General features: G+C 39.5%; 1 protein-coding gene across 3 annotated transcripts in view; it reads right to left on the reverse strand.

Annotated features, from left to right (window-relative positions):
- RNF145 (ring finger protein 145) overlaps positions 1-18507 on the reverse strand; it is an 80006-nt gene that overhangs the window by 9379 nt on the left and 52120 nt on the right. For all 3 annotated transcript variants that reach the window (XM_081934498.1, XM_081934499.1, XM_081934497.1), the window contains exons 5-8: positions 14389-14624; positions 5527-5702; positions 3443-3583; positions 1245-1427 (exon numbers count right to left, since the gene is read on the reverse strand). In XM_081934498.1, the coding sequence (XP_081790624.1) occupies positions 1245-1427; positions 3443-3583; positions 5527-5702; positions 14389-14624 (736 nt within the window). The remainder of the gene's footprint in view (positions 1-1244; positions 1428-3442; positions 3584-5526; positions 5703-14388; positions 14625-18507) is intronic.

The following is an 18507-nucleotide window of genomic DNA, read 5'->3' on the forward strand; positions in this document are numbered from 1 at the left end:
ACTTCATGACCCAGTTCAATTGATCTAAGCTAATCACATGCTTCTGCAAATCTCATCTCTGTGTTATGAGGGCCCTAAATACTGTACTATCAATCATTCATGGTGATTTTAAGATTTAAGAAGTCAGAACTGAATATTTAAGAACATTAATCCACTATAATTCCCCCCCCCCCCCAGATCTTCTTCCCACTCTTTGGTTTGAAACTGGCTGATTAGAATTCCCATGCGGCAGCATGAATGTGCAGAATTAAGCCAGCTACTCTCCTGTAGTTCGGCTGTCCTCGTTTCCCTTTGCTAAAAAATTTAATGACAACATGGTACAAGCAACAGATGCCGCTAACAGGTGACCTCCAGCAAAACAGGCCCAGTGGATAAAAATAAACTTCCTCTTTTATATACAGTCCTTTCTGGCTATCTTGGAGAGGCAAAGTGAAGCCGAGAGGGAACGTAAAAGATGAAAAGTAGCACTAACCCAATTTGAGAACCAATTTCTGATAAAAGCATATTTCTTTTACTCTCTCCAGTCACTCGCCATCCTTCCCTGGATTTTATAGGCATCCCATGTATTCTTCTTGCTACTGGATCAGTTTGTTCCACCTTCACTGTGGAGCCTGAGAGCCTCTTTCCGTACAACACACATAAGGCCAGAAGAGGGACTGCCCAATTTATCTGCACACCACTGTATCTCATCTCTGCAGATGCAAAGAACAGAAACCATCTAGGTAGTGGCTGAGCTTTCAAGGGCTCTTAGGCTCAGCTGTTTCCTTCTCCTTTCACTATAGCACACAGTAAACCATGGCTTGTCTTAACCTGGGTTTATTTTAAAGTCATGCTGGCCTTGACCTACATGAATCTAAGACATGAGCCACACCTTGTGGAACATACATGTTGTACAACATGTTAAACCATATTATCCACATTGCCATGTTATTCCTCTGTCAAAAGGGGCTCCCCTTATCAGGCAGCAATTCCTTAGTTTCAGACAATTGTCTGTCCGCTTTGTCCATATCAGTTAAGCTATGGTTTGTGCTTGCTCTGTAAACTATAGCAGGAAAAAAATGGTAGCTTGTCCTTTGAATTGTCCCAAAACAGTGCATGAAGGAAAAGTACGTGAGCCTCGGAATTCCGAAAGCCTGGCCTTTTGTTGTGCTAAATTATCAGCCCTGAATCAAGACATAAAATATCTACATCCAGAACAAGAACCATCAAATGAGGGCTGCCTATATTGAGTGCTATTGACTTACTTGTCTCTTGAAGCTCCCAGGGCTAAGACGATGGGGTCTGCTATCTCCAGCATGGACTGCAGGATGGATGCCACCACAATGAAGAGAATAATACTAAGCAGGAAGGCCCGATGCACCACTTGTAACTCAATGAGTCCAGTCTGCACAGCCAGGATCAAAAGTGTGACTCCTTCCGTCATCCCCCTTTGTAGATATGTTTTTAAAAGCAATGAAAAAAAGATCAAAAACAAAACTGTAATTTTCTGTGACCTGAAGCAGTTTTAAAAGCACGTGACTAACATACAACTGTCTTCCTATGCCTTCTGATGTGGCCAAGTATCTCCCTTATCAGATGATCCCAGCCAAAGGATTTTCGCTCAACAAACTCTCAGGGGGAGATTATATCTTGACTTTAAGCTATTTGTGAATTTGTGGGGAAGACAGGCAAAGCACCATCCTTCAATGTTAGCCATTCATCAATAACTCAAATGAATAAATGTTGTCTGTCACTGCCTCTCTAAACCACAGCTCTCTAATCTATAGATCAGTAATCTATGGTGAGTTTGTACAGTCGTGTGTCATATAAATATGCTTTATCTTGTATTGTTTGAATACATTTCATATTTTCTGCACATTTCTGTATATTACCTACATAATTTAAACATGGCAACAAATATGTAAGTATTTCAGTAATTATAATGACAATGATATAAACCAGGATGGTTTTGTTCATGCAATCTCCACTTGAAATGGTCCCAAATCCCTTTTGATTTCTTCCATCTTTGCCTCATTTTCAAGTCCCAATCCTCTATAGATTAATAAGCTTTTTCTAGAGCAGAGTTCCCCAACCTTTCAGTGTTGGCAGCCCAGAGGGGGAGAGGGGCAGGTGCCTTTATGCGCATTTGTGCCCACACGGATGGAGCTGCGAGTGCCCAGGTAATGCTTGCAGCAATGCTAGTGTGCATGTGATGCTTACAGGCACACTTGAGTGAATGGGGATGCACACATTGGCCAGTCACTCATGCAGCCTGGTCGCCAGCAGGTCACGGACTGGTAATCTGCCACGCCCCAAAGGTTGGGGACCCCTGTTCTAGAAAATACCTGAATAACGTTTGCTATTCTATTTTTTTTTCTTTTTATGAAAGGAAAAAGCTTCATTGTTGCTGAATACAACTGAAAGCAGGCTTTTAGGTTGAAATAAAGAGAAATGGTGATAGAAAGAAATTTACAAATCCATGTTTCTCAACCTCGGTGACTTTTAAAATGTGTGGACCTCAATTCCCAGAATACCCCAGTCAGCATGCTGACTAGGGCATTCCGAGAGTTGAAGTCCACATACTGTATTTTTAGGAGTATAAGACACACCTTCTTCCCCAAAAAAGAGGATGAAAATCTGGGTGCATCTTATACATTGAATACAGCATTTTTGGCCTACCAAAACCCCGCCCCCTTTGTAAAAATGGCCGTGCATAGCCTTTAGGAGGCTTCCAGAGTGCTCCTGGGGGCTGGGGAGGGCAGAAATGAGAAAAAAACCTCATTTTGCCCCCCCCCCCAGCCCCAGGAGCACTCTACAAGCCTCCTAAAGGCTAAGCATGCCCTTTTTTGACAAAAAACGGGCCCGTTTTTGGGAGGTCTGCAGAGTGCAAAAACTTTTTTTTAAATTTGCCTCTTCAAAATCTTGGTGCGTCTTATACTCCAGTGCGTCTTATGCTCCGAAAAATACGGTACTTTAAGGTTCCTAATGCTGAGAAACACTGCTATAGGTTCTGAAAACTGCAGTGTTATTAACATGTTTTAACACATATTCTGAAGCTGAGAAACTGGAGGAACAATACAAAGAACGCTGTACGTCAAGGTGGCAAGCAAATGCCAATTCCACCTGAAGTAGCAAAGATGCTGTTCTTTAGAAAGTAAGGTCATAAGAAGATGATTCAGTGGCCCTTCTGGTCTATCTTGAGTCCAGAGATTCCAAACAGTTTAAAGAAGCCTTCCCCAATCCAGCAGTATAAGCATACGGGTGGGACAAAGGAGAGTTGTACTTCTATTAATAAACAGTAAGCTTCTTAGAAAATATTCATTGTATCTAAATAGTATCTGAAGGTATTTGGGGGCATTTGTTTTAAAGAGATTACACTGTGCAATATGTCTAATTTGCTTTGGGATAATAAAAATGGAATTGGCCCTTAAAGGATTGGAGGCACTCTTATTTGGGCACTTACCGATTCATAGCTGGATCATTCATGAACGCCCGGTAACCTTGCAGGTAAAACTTGCAGAGTGTTAGAACACCAAGTGCCACAAAAGAGACAGTGAACACCAATCCCAGCAAGGAGTAAGGAGTGCTACAGCATTCTGCAATACTAGGGAAAAGAGCATACAGCAACATTAGAATCCATAAAGTTCTTAACACAAAGGTGAACTACATGCTGTTGGATAAAATGTATTCAAGGAGAAGACCACGTGCGGAAGATAAGTTTAACGAAAAACCATTGTTTGGTAACTCCCAAGTGCATTCAGTTTTGTTCAATGATATTTCAATTCAGAATTACCGTATTTTTCGGAGTATAGGAGTATTTTCCCTCAAAAAAGAGGGTGAAAATCTGGGCGCGTCTTATATACTGAATACAGCATTTTTGGCCTCCTGAAACCCCGCCCCCTTTGCAAAAATGGCCATGCATAGCCTTTAGGAGGCTTCCAGGATGCTTCTGGGGGCTGGGGAGGCAAAAATGAGCGAAAATGGACCATTTTGTGCTTATTTTTGGCCCCCCAGGAACACTCTACAAGCCTCCTAAAGGCTATGCATGCCCTCTTTTCTTTTCTTTTTTTGACAAAAAACAGGCTCATTTTTGCAAAAAACGAGCCGTTTGGGAGATCTGCAGAATGCAAAAACTTTTTTTTTTAATTTGCCTCTTCAAAATCTTGGTGCATTTTATACTCTGATGCATCCAATACTCCAAAAAATATGGTATTCCTAAAGATGCAAAATTCAACAGATGGAATGTGTAGCAACATTTCCCGTTTAGCTAAGCATTTGAAACAAGTAGATAATAGTTGTTAGGCTAACTACATAATGGATATAGGTCCTAGAACTATTCGATAAGTATTTTCCTCTATACAATTACAGGACTTTTGTGGGGCCAAGGATCACCTTCTATAAACTACATACGACTAGAATGGAAGAAATTAGATTGTCACATAAAGTCTAAATCTCTTTTTCATGAGTAACACTCCCTCCCCCCCTCATCAGAATCATTAACAGAATAAATTCCACTTGTTTCTAGAATTCAAACTATTTCATCTGGCTTATTATAATAAAAGCAAACTATTTTCAGTGGAGGAAATTCATCCCTATTTCTTTTCCAGCCTTTCATTTCATTTCTATGTTGCTCACTAACCCTTTATTCAATTACACCAGTGCTTCTCAAATAGTGGGGCGGGCCCCCCAGGGGGGGCGCAAGGCTCCGTAAAGGGGGGCTCAGCTCAAATTATTTTATATATTTTTGTTTTGCAGGTTAAAGTTTTTTTTAATATTGTGTTCCTTTAAATCCTGTGCTCCTTTAAATCTTTTCTGCTACAGTTAATAAAGCTATTCTTTGTTGTAAATTGATCCACATTTCTTTCTTTTATTATTCTCTTATACGTTAATAAGGATACAGTGTTATGCAGAGGTGTACTTATAACAATTTTATAGACAAATGATACTATTTACAGTTGCGCGGGGGGCGCAAAATGTTTTCTTCTTCCTAGGGGGGGCATGACAGAAAATAATTGAGAAGCACTGAATTACACTGAGAATTTTGAGGACAGTCTTTAAAAAGAGCAATTTTTCAAATCCTCTACTCGTGAAGATTGGTTTATCTAATACATTTTCTAGAGAGCTCAGAACACACAAAACTGTATAATGTATGGTCCTAAGGGACCGTAATGCTGAGATCAAATAAATTAGAGTACAAAATAAACTCTTCCATTGGGAAAGATTACACCTAAACTGAACAGTTTCTAGCTTGAAAAAATACCAAAGCCACCCATTTCTGATCATTTTGGCTACTAACCCCCCCCCCCCTCGTTCCCAATTCTCTATAACACTGTTCTCTGAGAAACATTTTATTTCATGAGGAAATAAATATTACAAAAGACCATCACAATTCTTTGATCTAGAAACAATGCCAGGAGTCAGAGAGAGAAACAGATGCTTGTGAGGTGAACGTGGTTATCTGTAAGGGCTTCATCTCATTTGTAGAACAGCGCTTTCAGCCCTTTCAGATAGATTAACTAAGGCCAAGAGTTGACAATTGCTAATTACCTTGTCAGGAACAGAAAGAGGAGCCTCTCCCTAGAGGCTGGCTGATCCCGAGTGCTGAAATAGGAGTAGATCTGAAGAGCAAACAGTAGAAGCCAGAAGACCATGAAGAGAACAGGGACCACCAGCTGGTTCCATAGAGTCATCCCCAGGGCCAGCAAGCCATAAACTTCTACTATCTAGAAGAGAAGATATGGGTTTCTTACTCAATTCTGAAACATCAATCCAAATAAATACTTCATGAATGCTTACCTCAAATGAATGAGCGTTTGCAATGAGATCGCTTTCCCTACCTACTATCTTCCATGTACATTGGCCCACATCTACAATCATTTGCCATCTGGCTTTAGTTCATGAGTGGCGTACAGTAAATAATCCAGTCATTAAAAATAATTAACAACTAGATGCTTGGCAAAACAGAGATTCCTCTAAACCAGGCATGTCCAAAGTGCGGCCCGGGGGCCAAATGTGGCCCTTTTCAAATTTCAAGCGGCCCGCAGCCTCTTCTCCCCACTGGAGTTATTTGTTTAGTGTTTCATAAAATACCGTATTTTTCGAAGTATAAAGATGCATCTTTTTCCCCTCAAAAAAGAGGCTAAAAATCTGGGTGCATCTTATACACTGAATACAACATTTTGTGCCTCCCAAAACTCTGCCCCCTTCACCAAAATGGTTGTGCATAGCCTTTAGGAGGTTTTCAGAGTGCTCCTGGGGGCTGTGGAGGGCATAAATGAGCAAAAAATGGGCCATTTTTTGCCCAACTTTGCCCCCCTTAGCCCCCAGGAGCACTCTAGAAGCCTCTTAAAGGCTATTCATGCCCTTTAAAAAAGGTCCATTTTCATGGAAAATGGGCCATTTTTGGGAGAGTGCAAAAACTTTTTTTTTAATTTGCCTCTTCAAAATCTTGGTGCGTCTTATACTCTGAAAAATATGGCAGTCAATTCACATTTAATGTTAAGGGTTCAAAGAATGTCAGGCTGAATGATCGGCCCCACACATTTTCACCTCACCAAATCTGGCCCTCCTTGCAAAAAGTTTGGACACCCCTGCTCTAAACACTCCCAAGAATTGAAAGCAAATGGTTGAGTTTAGGGGATGCATTCCATAGCTTTGGCAGCCATGGAGAAGAAATTAATCAAGGAGGGAACCAATCTAGAACTAAGGAGAAATTGCCTGGCAATTAGAATAATTAATCAGTGGAACGACTTGCCTCCACAGGTTGTGGTTGCTCCGTCACAGGAAGTTTTTAAAAAGAGATTGGACAACCATTTGTCTGAAATGGGATAAGGATTCCTGCTTGAGCAAGATAGTTGGACTAGAAGGCCTCCAGGATCCCTTCCAACTCCATTATTTTGTATTATATTTAATAGTCAAGCTCCTGAAGGTGGGAGCTGAAGGTCCAATCATCACTGCCCATGAAACACAACCACTCTAAATTTTGCCCAGTTGACAACTAGTAGCCACTGCAAATCTTACAGTGCCAGCATCACACGATTAATGTACTTTGCACCAGTCAGCAATTTGGCTACTGCTGAGTTACGTACCAACTAACGTTTTATTTATTTGTCAAATTTATATAGCCCTTTAAGTAGCCAACATTACCAGAAAATTCTGGATACTTTTAGCTGCTGAAAATATTTTAGGAGATTAGAAGACAGGAAATTGCAGAGCTTGCTGTCATTAACATTAGTCATTAGCTGAGGTATTCCTCTCTGAATGACCCCTGTCACCATTTTCAGCACCACAAAAGACAAGACCAACCTCTGTGGGATATCATAGGTCAACGACCTTCAATAGCTCCCAGCTCTAGTTTGTTGACATGTACTGAGATGAAGGTCCCCAGCACTAAATCCAAGGCCTAATTTACTAGATGACCTAGAAGAATACAATATCACAAGCTGGCAAGAAATCCAAGAGAATCAGTAAGGTTGCACAGCCTACCAATTTCTGGTGATGGTTATCTACCAAGGAGATCAAAGGAATCTTAGTACCACGTAAACTAAATCACAACTGAAATGGTTCCAGAAAATCAGTTTCAACACACTATAAGCATAGTGAGAGTCAGTTTGGTCTGGTGATTAAGGCACCAGGCTAGAGACCAGGAGACTATGAGTTCTAATCCCACTTTAGGCATGAAAGCCGGTTGGATGACTTTGGGCCAGTCACACTCTCTCAACCCAATCCACCTCACAGGGATGTTGTGGTGGGGAAAACAGGAAGAGGAAGGTGCATTGGATACGTTCACCACTTTGGATTATTTATAAAAATAATAAAGGCAAGATAAAAATAAATGAAAACAAATGCTGTCTTAGAAGCCAAAGCACGCATACACACTTACACTGACTATTTTCCGCTACATTTCTGCTGACAAATCATATAACTCAAGTTTAAAAGAAGCTGGTGACATAAATATGAATCACTACACCCTCCCACTCTTTAATGTTATATTGCTGCGATTGCTCTTTAATTCACAGCTCATGGTGCAGACACCGATGTGTGCATGACAATTCTGTTTATTATTAAGACCCATGTGATGACTTGGCACCTCGCAGCTCTAAATAAAGTGCAACTCTCACCTAGCTGCAGTAAAGACATATTTTATTATACTGCCTCTTCTATGGAGATATTAGAGTCAGGAACATTACACCTCTTATTGTAGAATTCCCACAAACACACACACACACACACACACACATTTCATGTCCTGTAGCTTTAAGGTGCTGGAAAAGGGAGGAAGTTTTTTTCTTTTTTTCTTACTGTGTTCAGCTACAGGACATGAAATTAATTTTGAAGGAACCAGGTTTATCTCCAAAACTGAACACTTCAACAAGAGAATAATTATGGAAGCTATCGAAATAGAGAAACAACGCCACAACATGAATAAACATGATGATACCTCCCACCTACCAGACATCTGGAAACCAGCACTAGTCAACAAACGAGCCCCACCCATCACCCAGGCCATTACAACACGAAACAAAAACGGACTCACAACCAGCACCAATCAGCACCAATCTACCAATCATGATACAACCATTGTATGTATGTATGTATGTATGTATGTATGTATGTATGTATGTATGTGTGTATATATGTGTGTGTGTGTATGTATGTATGTATGTATGTGTGTGTGTGTGTGTGTATGTATGTATGTGTGTGTGTGTGTGTGTGTATATATATATATATATATAAATAATGTTGTATTTGTACTGATAAATAAATAAAGGGAGACTAGTATAGATCTATTTCGAGCTAATTAGCTCTCATCAGCTAGCCATACCCTTACTGGGATTTGAACCTGGGCTGTATTATATCTTAGGCAGGAGTCTTAGCCACTAAGCCACAGACTCTCCTCCTTATCAGTTGAGCCAGGGAAATAGGTATGTATTTGTGTTACAACCCCTGGTATGCCTAAATATGGGGGGAAGGTCACTACTCCCTCTTTCTGTCCTTCGGCTCATCACAGAAGACCATGCAGGCAGAAAACCATATTTTTATTTTTAATGTTAATGATGAGCCGAAGGACAGAAAGAGGGAGTAGTGACCTTCCTACCATATTTAGGCATACCAGGAGTTGTAACACAAATACATACCTATTTCCCTGGCTCAAATGATAAGGAGGAGAGCCTGTGGCTTAGTGGCTAAGACTCCTGCCTAAGATATAATACAGCCCAGGTTCAAATCCCAGTAAGGGTATGGCTAGCTAATGAGAGCTAATTAGCTCGAAATAGATCTATACTAGTCTCCCTTTATTTATTTATCAGTACAAATACAACACAAATATAAAAAGGCAACATTAAAAAAAAATGTTTTTCTGCCTCCATGATCTTCTGTGATGAGCCGAAGGACAGAAAGAGGGAGTAGTGATCTTCCTCCCATATTTCGGCATACCAGGGGTTGTAACACAAATACATATATATATACATCTACGAAATCTACGAAAACACACACACACACACACACACACACATATATATAATTTATATTATATATTATAATATATTATTATATTATAAATATAATTATATATTATATTTATAATCTATTATTTAACTACTGCTGGCAGACCAATACCACCTCATATCTCTGTCAGTAGCCAAATTTTGCTTTCCTGCTTCTAAGATAGGGGTGTCAAACTGAAGGCCCGGGGCTGAATGCGGCCCACAGGGTACTTAGATCTGGCTCGCGGAGCCACCCTGAAAACAGTGAAGTGCTTCTGCTAATGAAAACAGACTCCCAAGCTCCATTTTCAGCTACCACGGCCCCCTGCAACCCTCTGCCAGTGAAAACGGAGCTCGGGAGCCCGTTTTCACTGACAGATTGCTCGATCCACCACAGCTGCCCCCCACAGGAGTGACGTTGAGCTGGCCACGCCCACCCCAGCCCCCCAAGGTCAAACACAACCCTGATGCGGCCCTCAATGAAATCGAGTTTGACACCCCTGCTCTAAAATCAGAAGCCAAATTCTGACCCAGCAAGAGAAACATTCTGCCTATTTTGTTTTGCTTTTCCTTGTTGGCTTTTAAAGAATAACATTTTTTCCCCTTTTTCTGTTTTCCTTTCTGCATTTCGGACAACAAATTGAATGAATGAAATGAAAACGAAGCTTTCCTAAAGGACAGCATGTCCAGGCAGAAGCGCTGGGGATTGATTTTTCTCAAAGGAAGAATCTCTGCAGAGGATTAATGTGAGATAGAAAAGCAAACAAGGGGAAAGTAAAGTGTGATCCCAGTGACTAATTGAGCTGGGGAGAAGATGCTTTCCCCTAAAATCTGTGTGGCTTCCAGTTTAATTACAGCAATGCTGAAGCGCACCAGAGTCTGCTTGGCTCCTATAAAATCCTCTGGGAGCAGGCATTGTGGGCCTAGCACTTGAACATCTAACATCCCCAAATGACTAAAAGGCATTTGGTTGCTATTGCTATTTGATTACAGTTTGGGGAAAGGATTTTTGAGGAGGGAATTTAAAATGGAAAAGTTTTCTTTCGTAAATTCACCGAAGTCTACCAAGGCTCTGGCTAATCCTGCGCTGTCCGTTTCTTTTAAATAGTGCGGAAGACATTTGTAGCAGAGGTGGGTTGCTCACAGCTTGGCCCGGTTAGGCCGAACCTGTAATGGAATTCAGGCCTGGGTTGCAGAACCGGCAGCGACCCAGGCCTGCCACGCCCCCCCAAACCGGTTCCCTCACTGCTGCTGGGCCGCCGCCATTTTGATTTTTAGTGACTGCATGTGCTCAGTTCACTGTAAATTGTTCTGCGCATGTGCAAAGAACAATTTATATTGAAGAGTGCATGCACGGGTAGCGCGTGTCTGGCGCATATGCACATGGGTTGAGAACCAGTAGTAAAACCGGCAGCAACCCACCCATGATTTGCAGCATCTTTTCCTCGTGACTTCCTGACAAAGGGACAGGTTAAGAAATCCAGGGAAGCTGATCGAAGAGAATTGCAAAGAATGCAATTTGCATCCAGAAATGGGATAAGCTTTGCAACTAGTTCTGCCTTGACTTTTCCCTATTTCACCAAGAAATGTGGTTTTCGAACTGAAACGCCCTGGAGAGGTACCTGCAAAACGAAATTGACTCTGCTGCACATTTTCACCTACTGATGGACCTTTCGAGTTCAGTATTAACGTTAAGTTGAGCCAACGTTTGTGTAAGGTGAGTTAATCGTCAGGCTGGCTTTGTGTAATAAAAACCTTCAATTTCAGTATGAAGGTTTTAGATTTTTTTTTAAAGCATCAGAAAGCATGCAGTTTCTTTTTTTAGGAGAAATAAGATTGTGATTACAATGTGCTATTAACAAAAGTTGCTATTCCTAACTAGTGATTACGCAAGATTAGAATCTTAACACAAAATCACTGAGCTATAATTATATTAGATTGCGTACCAATTGCTTGAAATGCAATTGGGGGGCAATTAACTCTGTGGCAATTATGTTACTTTATATAATACTCTCCCTTTGTTATGTTCTGCACTGTACGCTGTTACTCTCAAACACTGTCTATTTTTTATTAGCACCTCTCCTACAAAAACTGCAGGACATGAGTATCTTCTAAATAGTTTAAATACTCTGAGTAATTTACAAAGGAAGTTGGTAAAATGATGGTATGATTCTTAACTGTAACCCAGTTTGCATTTCTCAATGGCTGCAAAGTTTCCTCCCTGGGGAACGCTCTCCTTTTGGGGGGTTCTGGAAATCAGCTATTTTCGGGAACGGGATGGAGGAAGTAGGCCATATACTCTACCTTCAGATCTTCGTAGGAAAGGCGAAAAAAAATGAAATAGATCCAATTCTACAGATGCAATAACTGTTTTGTAAAATGCTGACATAAGCTGCCTTCGTGCCCTAACTAGTTGTGCATGCGACAATGAGGACCATAATCAGATAGCTTCTAAATCAAAGGATGAAACTTAAGGAACAAACTCTAAGGAGGCAATGACATACACAGAAAAGGAAGACAAGGAATCTGTACACAGAAAACCCATGGATGTTGTTTCTTCTCTTAGGCTATTTGGAAGAATTCCAGGGGAGCTGCTGCTTATTAAGGATTCTGCCCTGTAGGCAGCCCAGTCTGCATGCAGAGAAGTAGGAAAAAGTTGCCCACAGCCTAAAGCATGCACCAATGCTCCAATTAAGTGGCATCTAATCCTTATACAGCATGGTGGTTTTGGTAACCACCAAACCACCAGGTAATTTGTATACATCCTCACGGTGCCGATAACAGATCTAGATACGGTCGTTCAGTTTGTCCTGAAAAGATCCATAAGGAGACTTTCCAACTTTTATGACAGCAGAGAGGGAAAATGGATGCATAGGCAAAACCAAGAACTCGTCTTCCAATTTTTCCTTTATGCAGTGTCCTTAGCTTCAAGCGACACAGACTAATTATTTTGGTTAAAATATGATGAACTGCAGACCCAGGCTCACATCTCCATTCAGGCAATTATTTGGGACTAGTTGCCAAATTGTGGCCAAACGTAACTCAGAGGATTTCTAATGAGAATAAAAGGAAAGATGGACCACCATAAAGGTCCCTTTGAGCTTCACAAAAAGAGAAATATGCTGCAGCTTCATACTACTTCATGCAAAAAAGAAAAAAAAGAAAAAGAAAACACTCCCTCCATCCTTCCACCTGTGCTTCTGGTTCCGAACGTAGCACTAGTTACACGTTCAACATCCCATTAATTGATATTAATTGTCGTTTAGGCCACCTTTTTTCTTTCCTAGAGCTGATAGGAATTTTAGTTGCCAAGATTCTAGCTGGCATCAGGTTGAAATGGGCTGTTCTTCGTGGAATAAACTAGCCAGTTGAATCAGCTCTGATAACTGTTGCCCACTGAATTCTCCCTAAGCAACACAGGAGGAAAAGGGAATTACAAGATTGCTATTTTAAAAGAGAGCAGGGCATCTTGTTAATTAACAAGCTGAAGGTTATTTATATGTCTTCAATTCTACAGCTGCATTTGAGATTGCAACAGCATAATTAGCAATTTCAGTGGTTCATTAACTTCACAATTTAAGGAATCATAGTATTTTTTTAAATCCAAAGGATTTATTACAAACACACAAGAAGCAACATTTCGAAAAGGGAAAGACTATCCTGATTTAGCATCCTGGAATGGTGTCAAAATGTACTGTTTGTAGATATGATTTCACAGGATGAATCAACAAAAGTCAGGAGTGGAATGAAGTTTGGTCTAGTGGCTAGGGAACAAAACTAGAAACCAGGAATCTAAGTTCTAGTCCCAACTTAAGCACTAATGATGGATGGATGCCTGTGGACTAGAAAGAGGAAGGAATATTACATATGTTTGCCACTTTGAGTTATTTATAAAAATAATAAAGATGGGATTTAATATTTTTTAAAAAAAGAGTTGTAGTCACTGATATTACATTAGAACAGTCCAACCTAAAACCCACTATTTAATAACAAATTACACCAATAAATACGGCTTAAAAGAGAGCTTGATAGAGGATGTAGCTTCAATGCATTTCCCAAATGATTAACCCTTTTGGACCTGTCTCATACATATTTCATACAAAAAATGTTTTTATTTCATTTCAAAACATTTCCATTCTTCTGCATCAGTAATAGTTTTCACACATTCAGCTATAAAACTGTGTTGAAGTCTAATGGGAAATCAAGAGATTTATCAAGAGATTCAAAATATACGTAACTGGCAGTAGTAAGTAAAAATTCCTGCTTTAAAATGTCTTACACTAGCCATGGACAGGACAGTATTTTCTAACATTTTAAAAAAAAAATTCCCAGCTACCCATTGAATAATATTACCAGGTTTTCTTTTCACTCATTACCTAAAATGTAATCTGAAGTATAGGTAATCTTCAACTTACAACCACTCATTTAGTAACCACTTGAAGTTACAATGGCACTGACAGAAATGAGTTACAACTGGTCATCTGCTTATGACTGTAGCAGCATCCCCACAGTCTTGTGATCAAATTTTGGGTGCCTGGCAATCCACATGTATTTATGACCATTGCAATGATTTGGTGTCCAAATGTGATAACCATTTGCAATCTTCCCAGCTGGCTTCCAATAAACAAAGTCAAGGGGGGGGGGAGTTGGATTTGCTTAACGACCATATGACTTACTTAACAACTGCCGTGCTTCACTTAACAGCAGTCATGAGTCACAAAAAGGGTAAAATTGGTTGTGATTTACTTAACGCAACCACCTTGCTTAGCAACGAAAATTCCGGTCTCAATTTTGGTCATAAACCGAGGACAACCTATATTTATCATGTACCCACAGAAGAGAAATGAATAATTCACACTGGCCAGGTTCCCCCCCCCCCCCCCGACATATATATTGTCAATACTGTATACAGATTAGCTCTTACCTGCACAAGTTCTCTATAGGCAGACTTCGCCAAATTGTATGGCACCAAAAGATTCGACGCCAGGAAATAGAGGACTTCCAAGCCAGTGAACACCATTGCAAATTTGTTGATGATGACAATCGTTTCCAAAGGAACTAAACAAAGCCGTGCCAGCAGAGGGAGCATGTGAGCAGAAAAGAGCCAGATTTGCTTGGTTTTCATGACACAAGAACAAAGGGTGCAGACCACCAGCTGACCTGCAAAGGATTAAGAACATCAAGCAGTTAAATCCTGTCACTTTACCTCCCCCCCCCAAAAAAAAAACCAATAGGGGGAGGAGTTTCTCATCATAATTCCTTTTCCTCTCTATCTCTGAAAATACCAACCACACCTTTATTTTGACTGTCCCTCTCATTTAGCAATGACTGTAACTTGTATGAGTAATTGTATGGGTTTGGCCACTTATTTTTTTTTAGGGGGAATATCATTTATATATCCTTGAAGAAGGCAATGGCAAACTGTCTTCCTTACTCTTGCTGTGAAAATTACATGGCACTTCTGTGAAATCACCAGGAATCGAGTTTGACTCAAAGGAGGCTTCTTTTGATGCCACTGGAATAAAGATCTCTCATATGTATTTTTAAGAACCATACAAGGTTTTATTTTATCAAATAATCATGGGGAAATATGTAGCTGTTAGTTGACTCTTTACTGCCCAATTTCAATAGCCCAATCTCAGAAACTTGCAGAAATGGGGAATATATGCATATTCACTTTCAGTTTTTCAAAATATGCATACAAATATATAAAAATGAACTAAATTAAAAAACAACCTTGACAATGAAGCACAATTCTATATGAGCCTCTTTAAAAAAAAAAGAATTAAATTTGGTCCAAAAATAAAATTAAAGTGGTCTGAAAATTTGGAAAAAAATTAGTTCCTCATACACTTGGCTTGGCTCATCCTTTGTAACAACTTGTGGAAAAATTCCCTTAAAGGATAACTTATATAAATCAAATCAGCTCATAATCATGAATATTGCTACAGTGGTATAAGTTGAGATGAAAAAGACCAGACCAGAACAATGTATCTACTACTCATGCATTTATGTAGAATATTTCAAATAAAATATTCAATAACTTCCAAGATCATGGGTGGTTATCCCACGGAAGGGAGTGTGAACATTATCTTGAAAAGTACATGACAAAGTTGTAAGTACACTGCATTCTTGATAAATTTCATACTACGACCCATAATTGCTAAGGATCCCTTATACTACACTAATAACTCTTGCTCTAAGATGTGATACTTAAGAGTAGTGAAAAGTACACTTGAGATCCAAATTGCCTAATATAGTATAACACAACCATTGTTTTTTTTTCCCTTTAAAAATATTTATATTTCCTTACCAGTCATTGGCTACATATTAGCTCTTCATGAAGTTTTGACCATCAAATAAACTTTTTAACAGATGACTCCATTTGACTTCACCTTTCCAGTTTTTAAGAGTAGCAAATGACATGCTTGCAAAAAATGCAGTGAGGCTAAATAACAGACACACACCCTTCTTAGGGCAGGTTCAAACTTAACCATTATGGCTCAGTAAACACGGTTATTAAAACAAAGACAATTCTGCCTTTACCACTGCAAAAATCAGGTTATTTGCAACCATAACTTCCATGTATAATCTTGAATTGAAACAAAATCAATTTTGAATATTGATAATGGACTACCCTGATGAGAATGTAAATGCTTGTTTCTGATATCTAATGCAAATGTTGATCCTGTAAGGTTGCTAAGATATCAGGCTAGAAACTGGGAGAGCATGAGTTCAAGTCCCACTTTAGCCATAAAAGTCATCTGGATGATCTTGGACCAATTGCTCTCTCTCACCTCAACCCACCTTACAGGGTTGTTGTTATGATAAGAATAGGAGGAAGGAGTAATAGACAAGTTCATAGCTTTGAATTGTTTATAAAAATAATAAAGTTGAGATATGAATAAATTAATAAATAATAGAACAAGATCATCTCTTATCTGGACAAAGAGTTGAAATTCTGTAGATACAGTAGTACAAAAAGCCAAACCTGAGAACCAAGCTATTATTTGGTGCTTTCATCAACGAACAGCAAGTCTTGTGATAATGTTATCACCTCCATTACTTCAGTTTTTATCTTACACTGTATTTGGTAATGATCTTATTTATATCATTCTTTTATATTGCTGTTAAATTTACATTCTGCTTTCCTTCCAGCAGCTCAAGGCAATGTATATGGCTAGCCCACCTCCAATGTATCTCAGCAACTTCCCTTTCAGGTAATTTGAGACAGAGTGTGTATGCTAAAAGTCACTTTTAGTGAGCAGTGGGTCTGTTTCCAGGCGGAGGGTAAACTTTAGGGATGTACAAACTGGTTCACATACAGAACAACTATAGATGGTTTAGATAAGTGTTTCTCAACCTTGGTGACTTGAAGTCCTGTGGACTTCAACTCCCAGAATTCCCCAGCCAGCTGCTAGGGGATTCTGGGAGTTGAAGTCCACAGGACTTAAAAGTTGCCAAGGTTGAGAAACACTGGTTTAGATGGTTCATGCCTGAACCAAACCAAAGGAGGGTCTGAATATCAAATGAAATGACACTGCTTTGTTCTGGATACAGACCAAAATCAGGCTGCTCCAAAGAGAAGTGCAGAGGAGGAAAAGATCAGGAAGATCAGGGAAAGTGGCAACAATTGGGGAATATCTGGAAAGATCAAGTGGGTGAATGTCTCACTAGAGATTAACAAGATGGGTTAACCGTTAAGGAGAAGAGAGCAATGGTAGGATTCAAATTTTTTACTACCGGTTCTGTGGGCATGGCTTGGTGGGTGTGGCAAGGAAAGGTTACTGCAAAATCCCCATTTCCTCCTGATCAGCTGAGACTCGGGAAGCAGAGAATAGATGGGGACGGGGGCCAATCAGAGGTGGTATTTACTGGTTCTCCGAATTATTCAAAATTTCCGCTATTGGTTGTCCAGAACTGGTCAGAACCTGCTGAATACCACCTCTGAAGAAGGGTTAAGACACTGAATCCTTGCCCTAACTGCCCTATAAAATCTCACAGAACAGATTGGCAAAACTTCTGGAGTTTAATAAATTTAACCACTTGTTTGTTTTGGATTCAAAACAAAACACGCTTTTTCTTTCAGGCATACTTATAATTGATTTGAATTTGGGTTTTCCCAGATCCAATCATAACTAGGACTAGCTTTAACCTTAACTACTATATCACAGTGACTCTCTTGTTCAATCTTTGCTCAAGCTTTCAGTATTCTGAGAAAAACTGTATGCAAATACATAATTTGTGCATTTTTTTATGAAGTGCTTGTTTTTATAAATGGAGAAAGAACATGTAGCACTTTGAGTACTATTCCAAAATTATGAACTGGTACAATAGCCAAAACCACAAAGTTTCGGCCAACATGTTTCTATAATGTGACTGCAATTGTTTTGGAAATGATCTAGAGAAATAACTCTATTATGAGCATAGTATCTTTCTATTAAAATAAAGCTGCAGCTCTTTTGAGGCATTGAATCGCTGAAGCCAACTATGCTTAAAGCAACTGTTTCAAACTCTGAAAAAGGGGGCTGCTTTAGTAGAAAACAGAGAATACTGTCTGTGCTTACACGTAAGACACATCCAAAGTACTTATTTCAACATATTTCTAAACCACCCCATTATATAGTCAAAATAGTTGGAAATTAAAAGCTCATTAAAAGTAGCTGCCTGGATTGGAATGATTACTACATCGGCTTACTCATAAACATCTATCATCTTATTAAAATATTATATTGGTTGCTGAGTTAGAAGTCAGCTTCTATACTGGCTGCCTCCATTCTGACAAGTCTCCCAGTTAGCTTATTAATCTTATTAAATGTATCTTTCTGGATTTTGGATAACTTCCAAGTACCCAACCCCCCATTTCGCTATGAGATAAGTAATAATTAAAATGCATTTTTAAATTCTATGTTCTTCTCCTGTATTAGTTGTACAAGTTATAATTAATTTCACAATCATGAGGTGTGCTGTGGCTCATAATGCTAAAAAGGTTAAAAATCAATGGGCTTTAAAGAAAGAATCTAGCTTAATAAATCAGGATGGG

The sequence above is a fragment of the Natrix helvetica genome (assembly GCF_964273705.1).
Source record: "Natrix helvetica genome assembly, chromosome: 1".
Lineage (NCBI taxonomy): Eukaryota > Metazoa > Chordata > Lepidosauria > Squamata > Natricidae > Natrix > Natrix helvetica.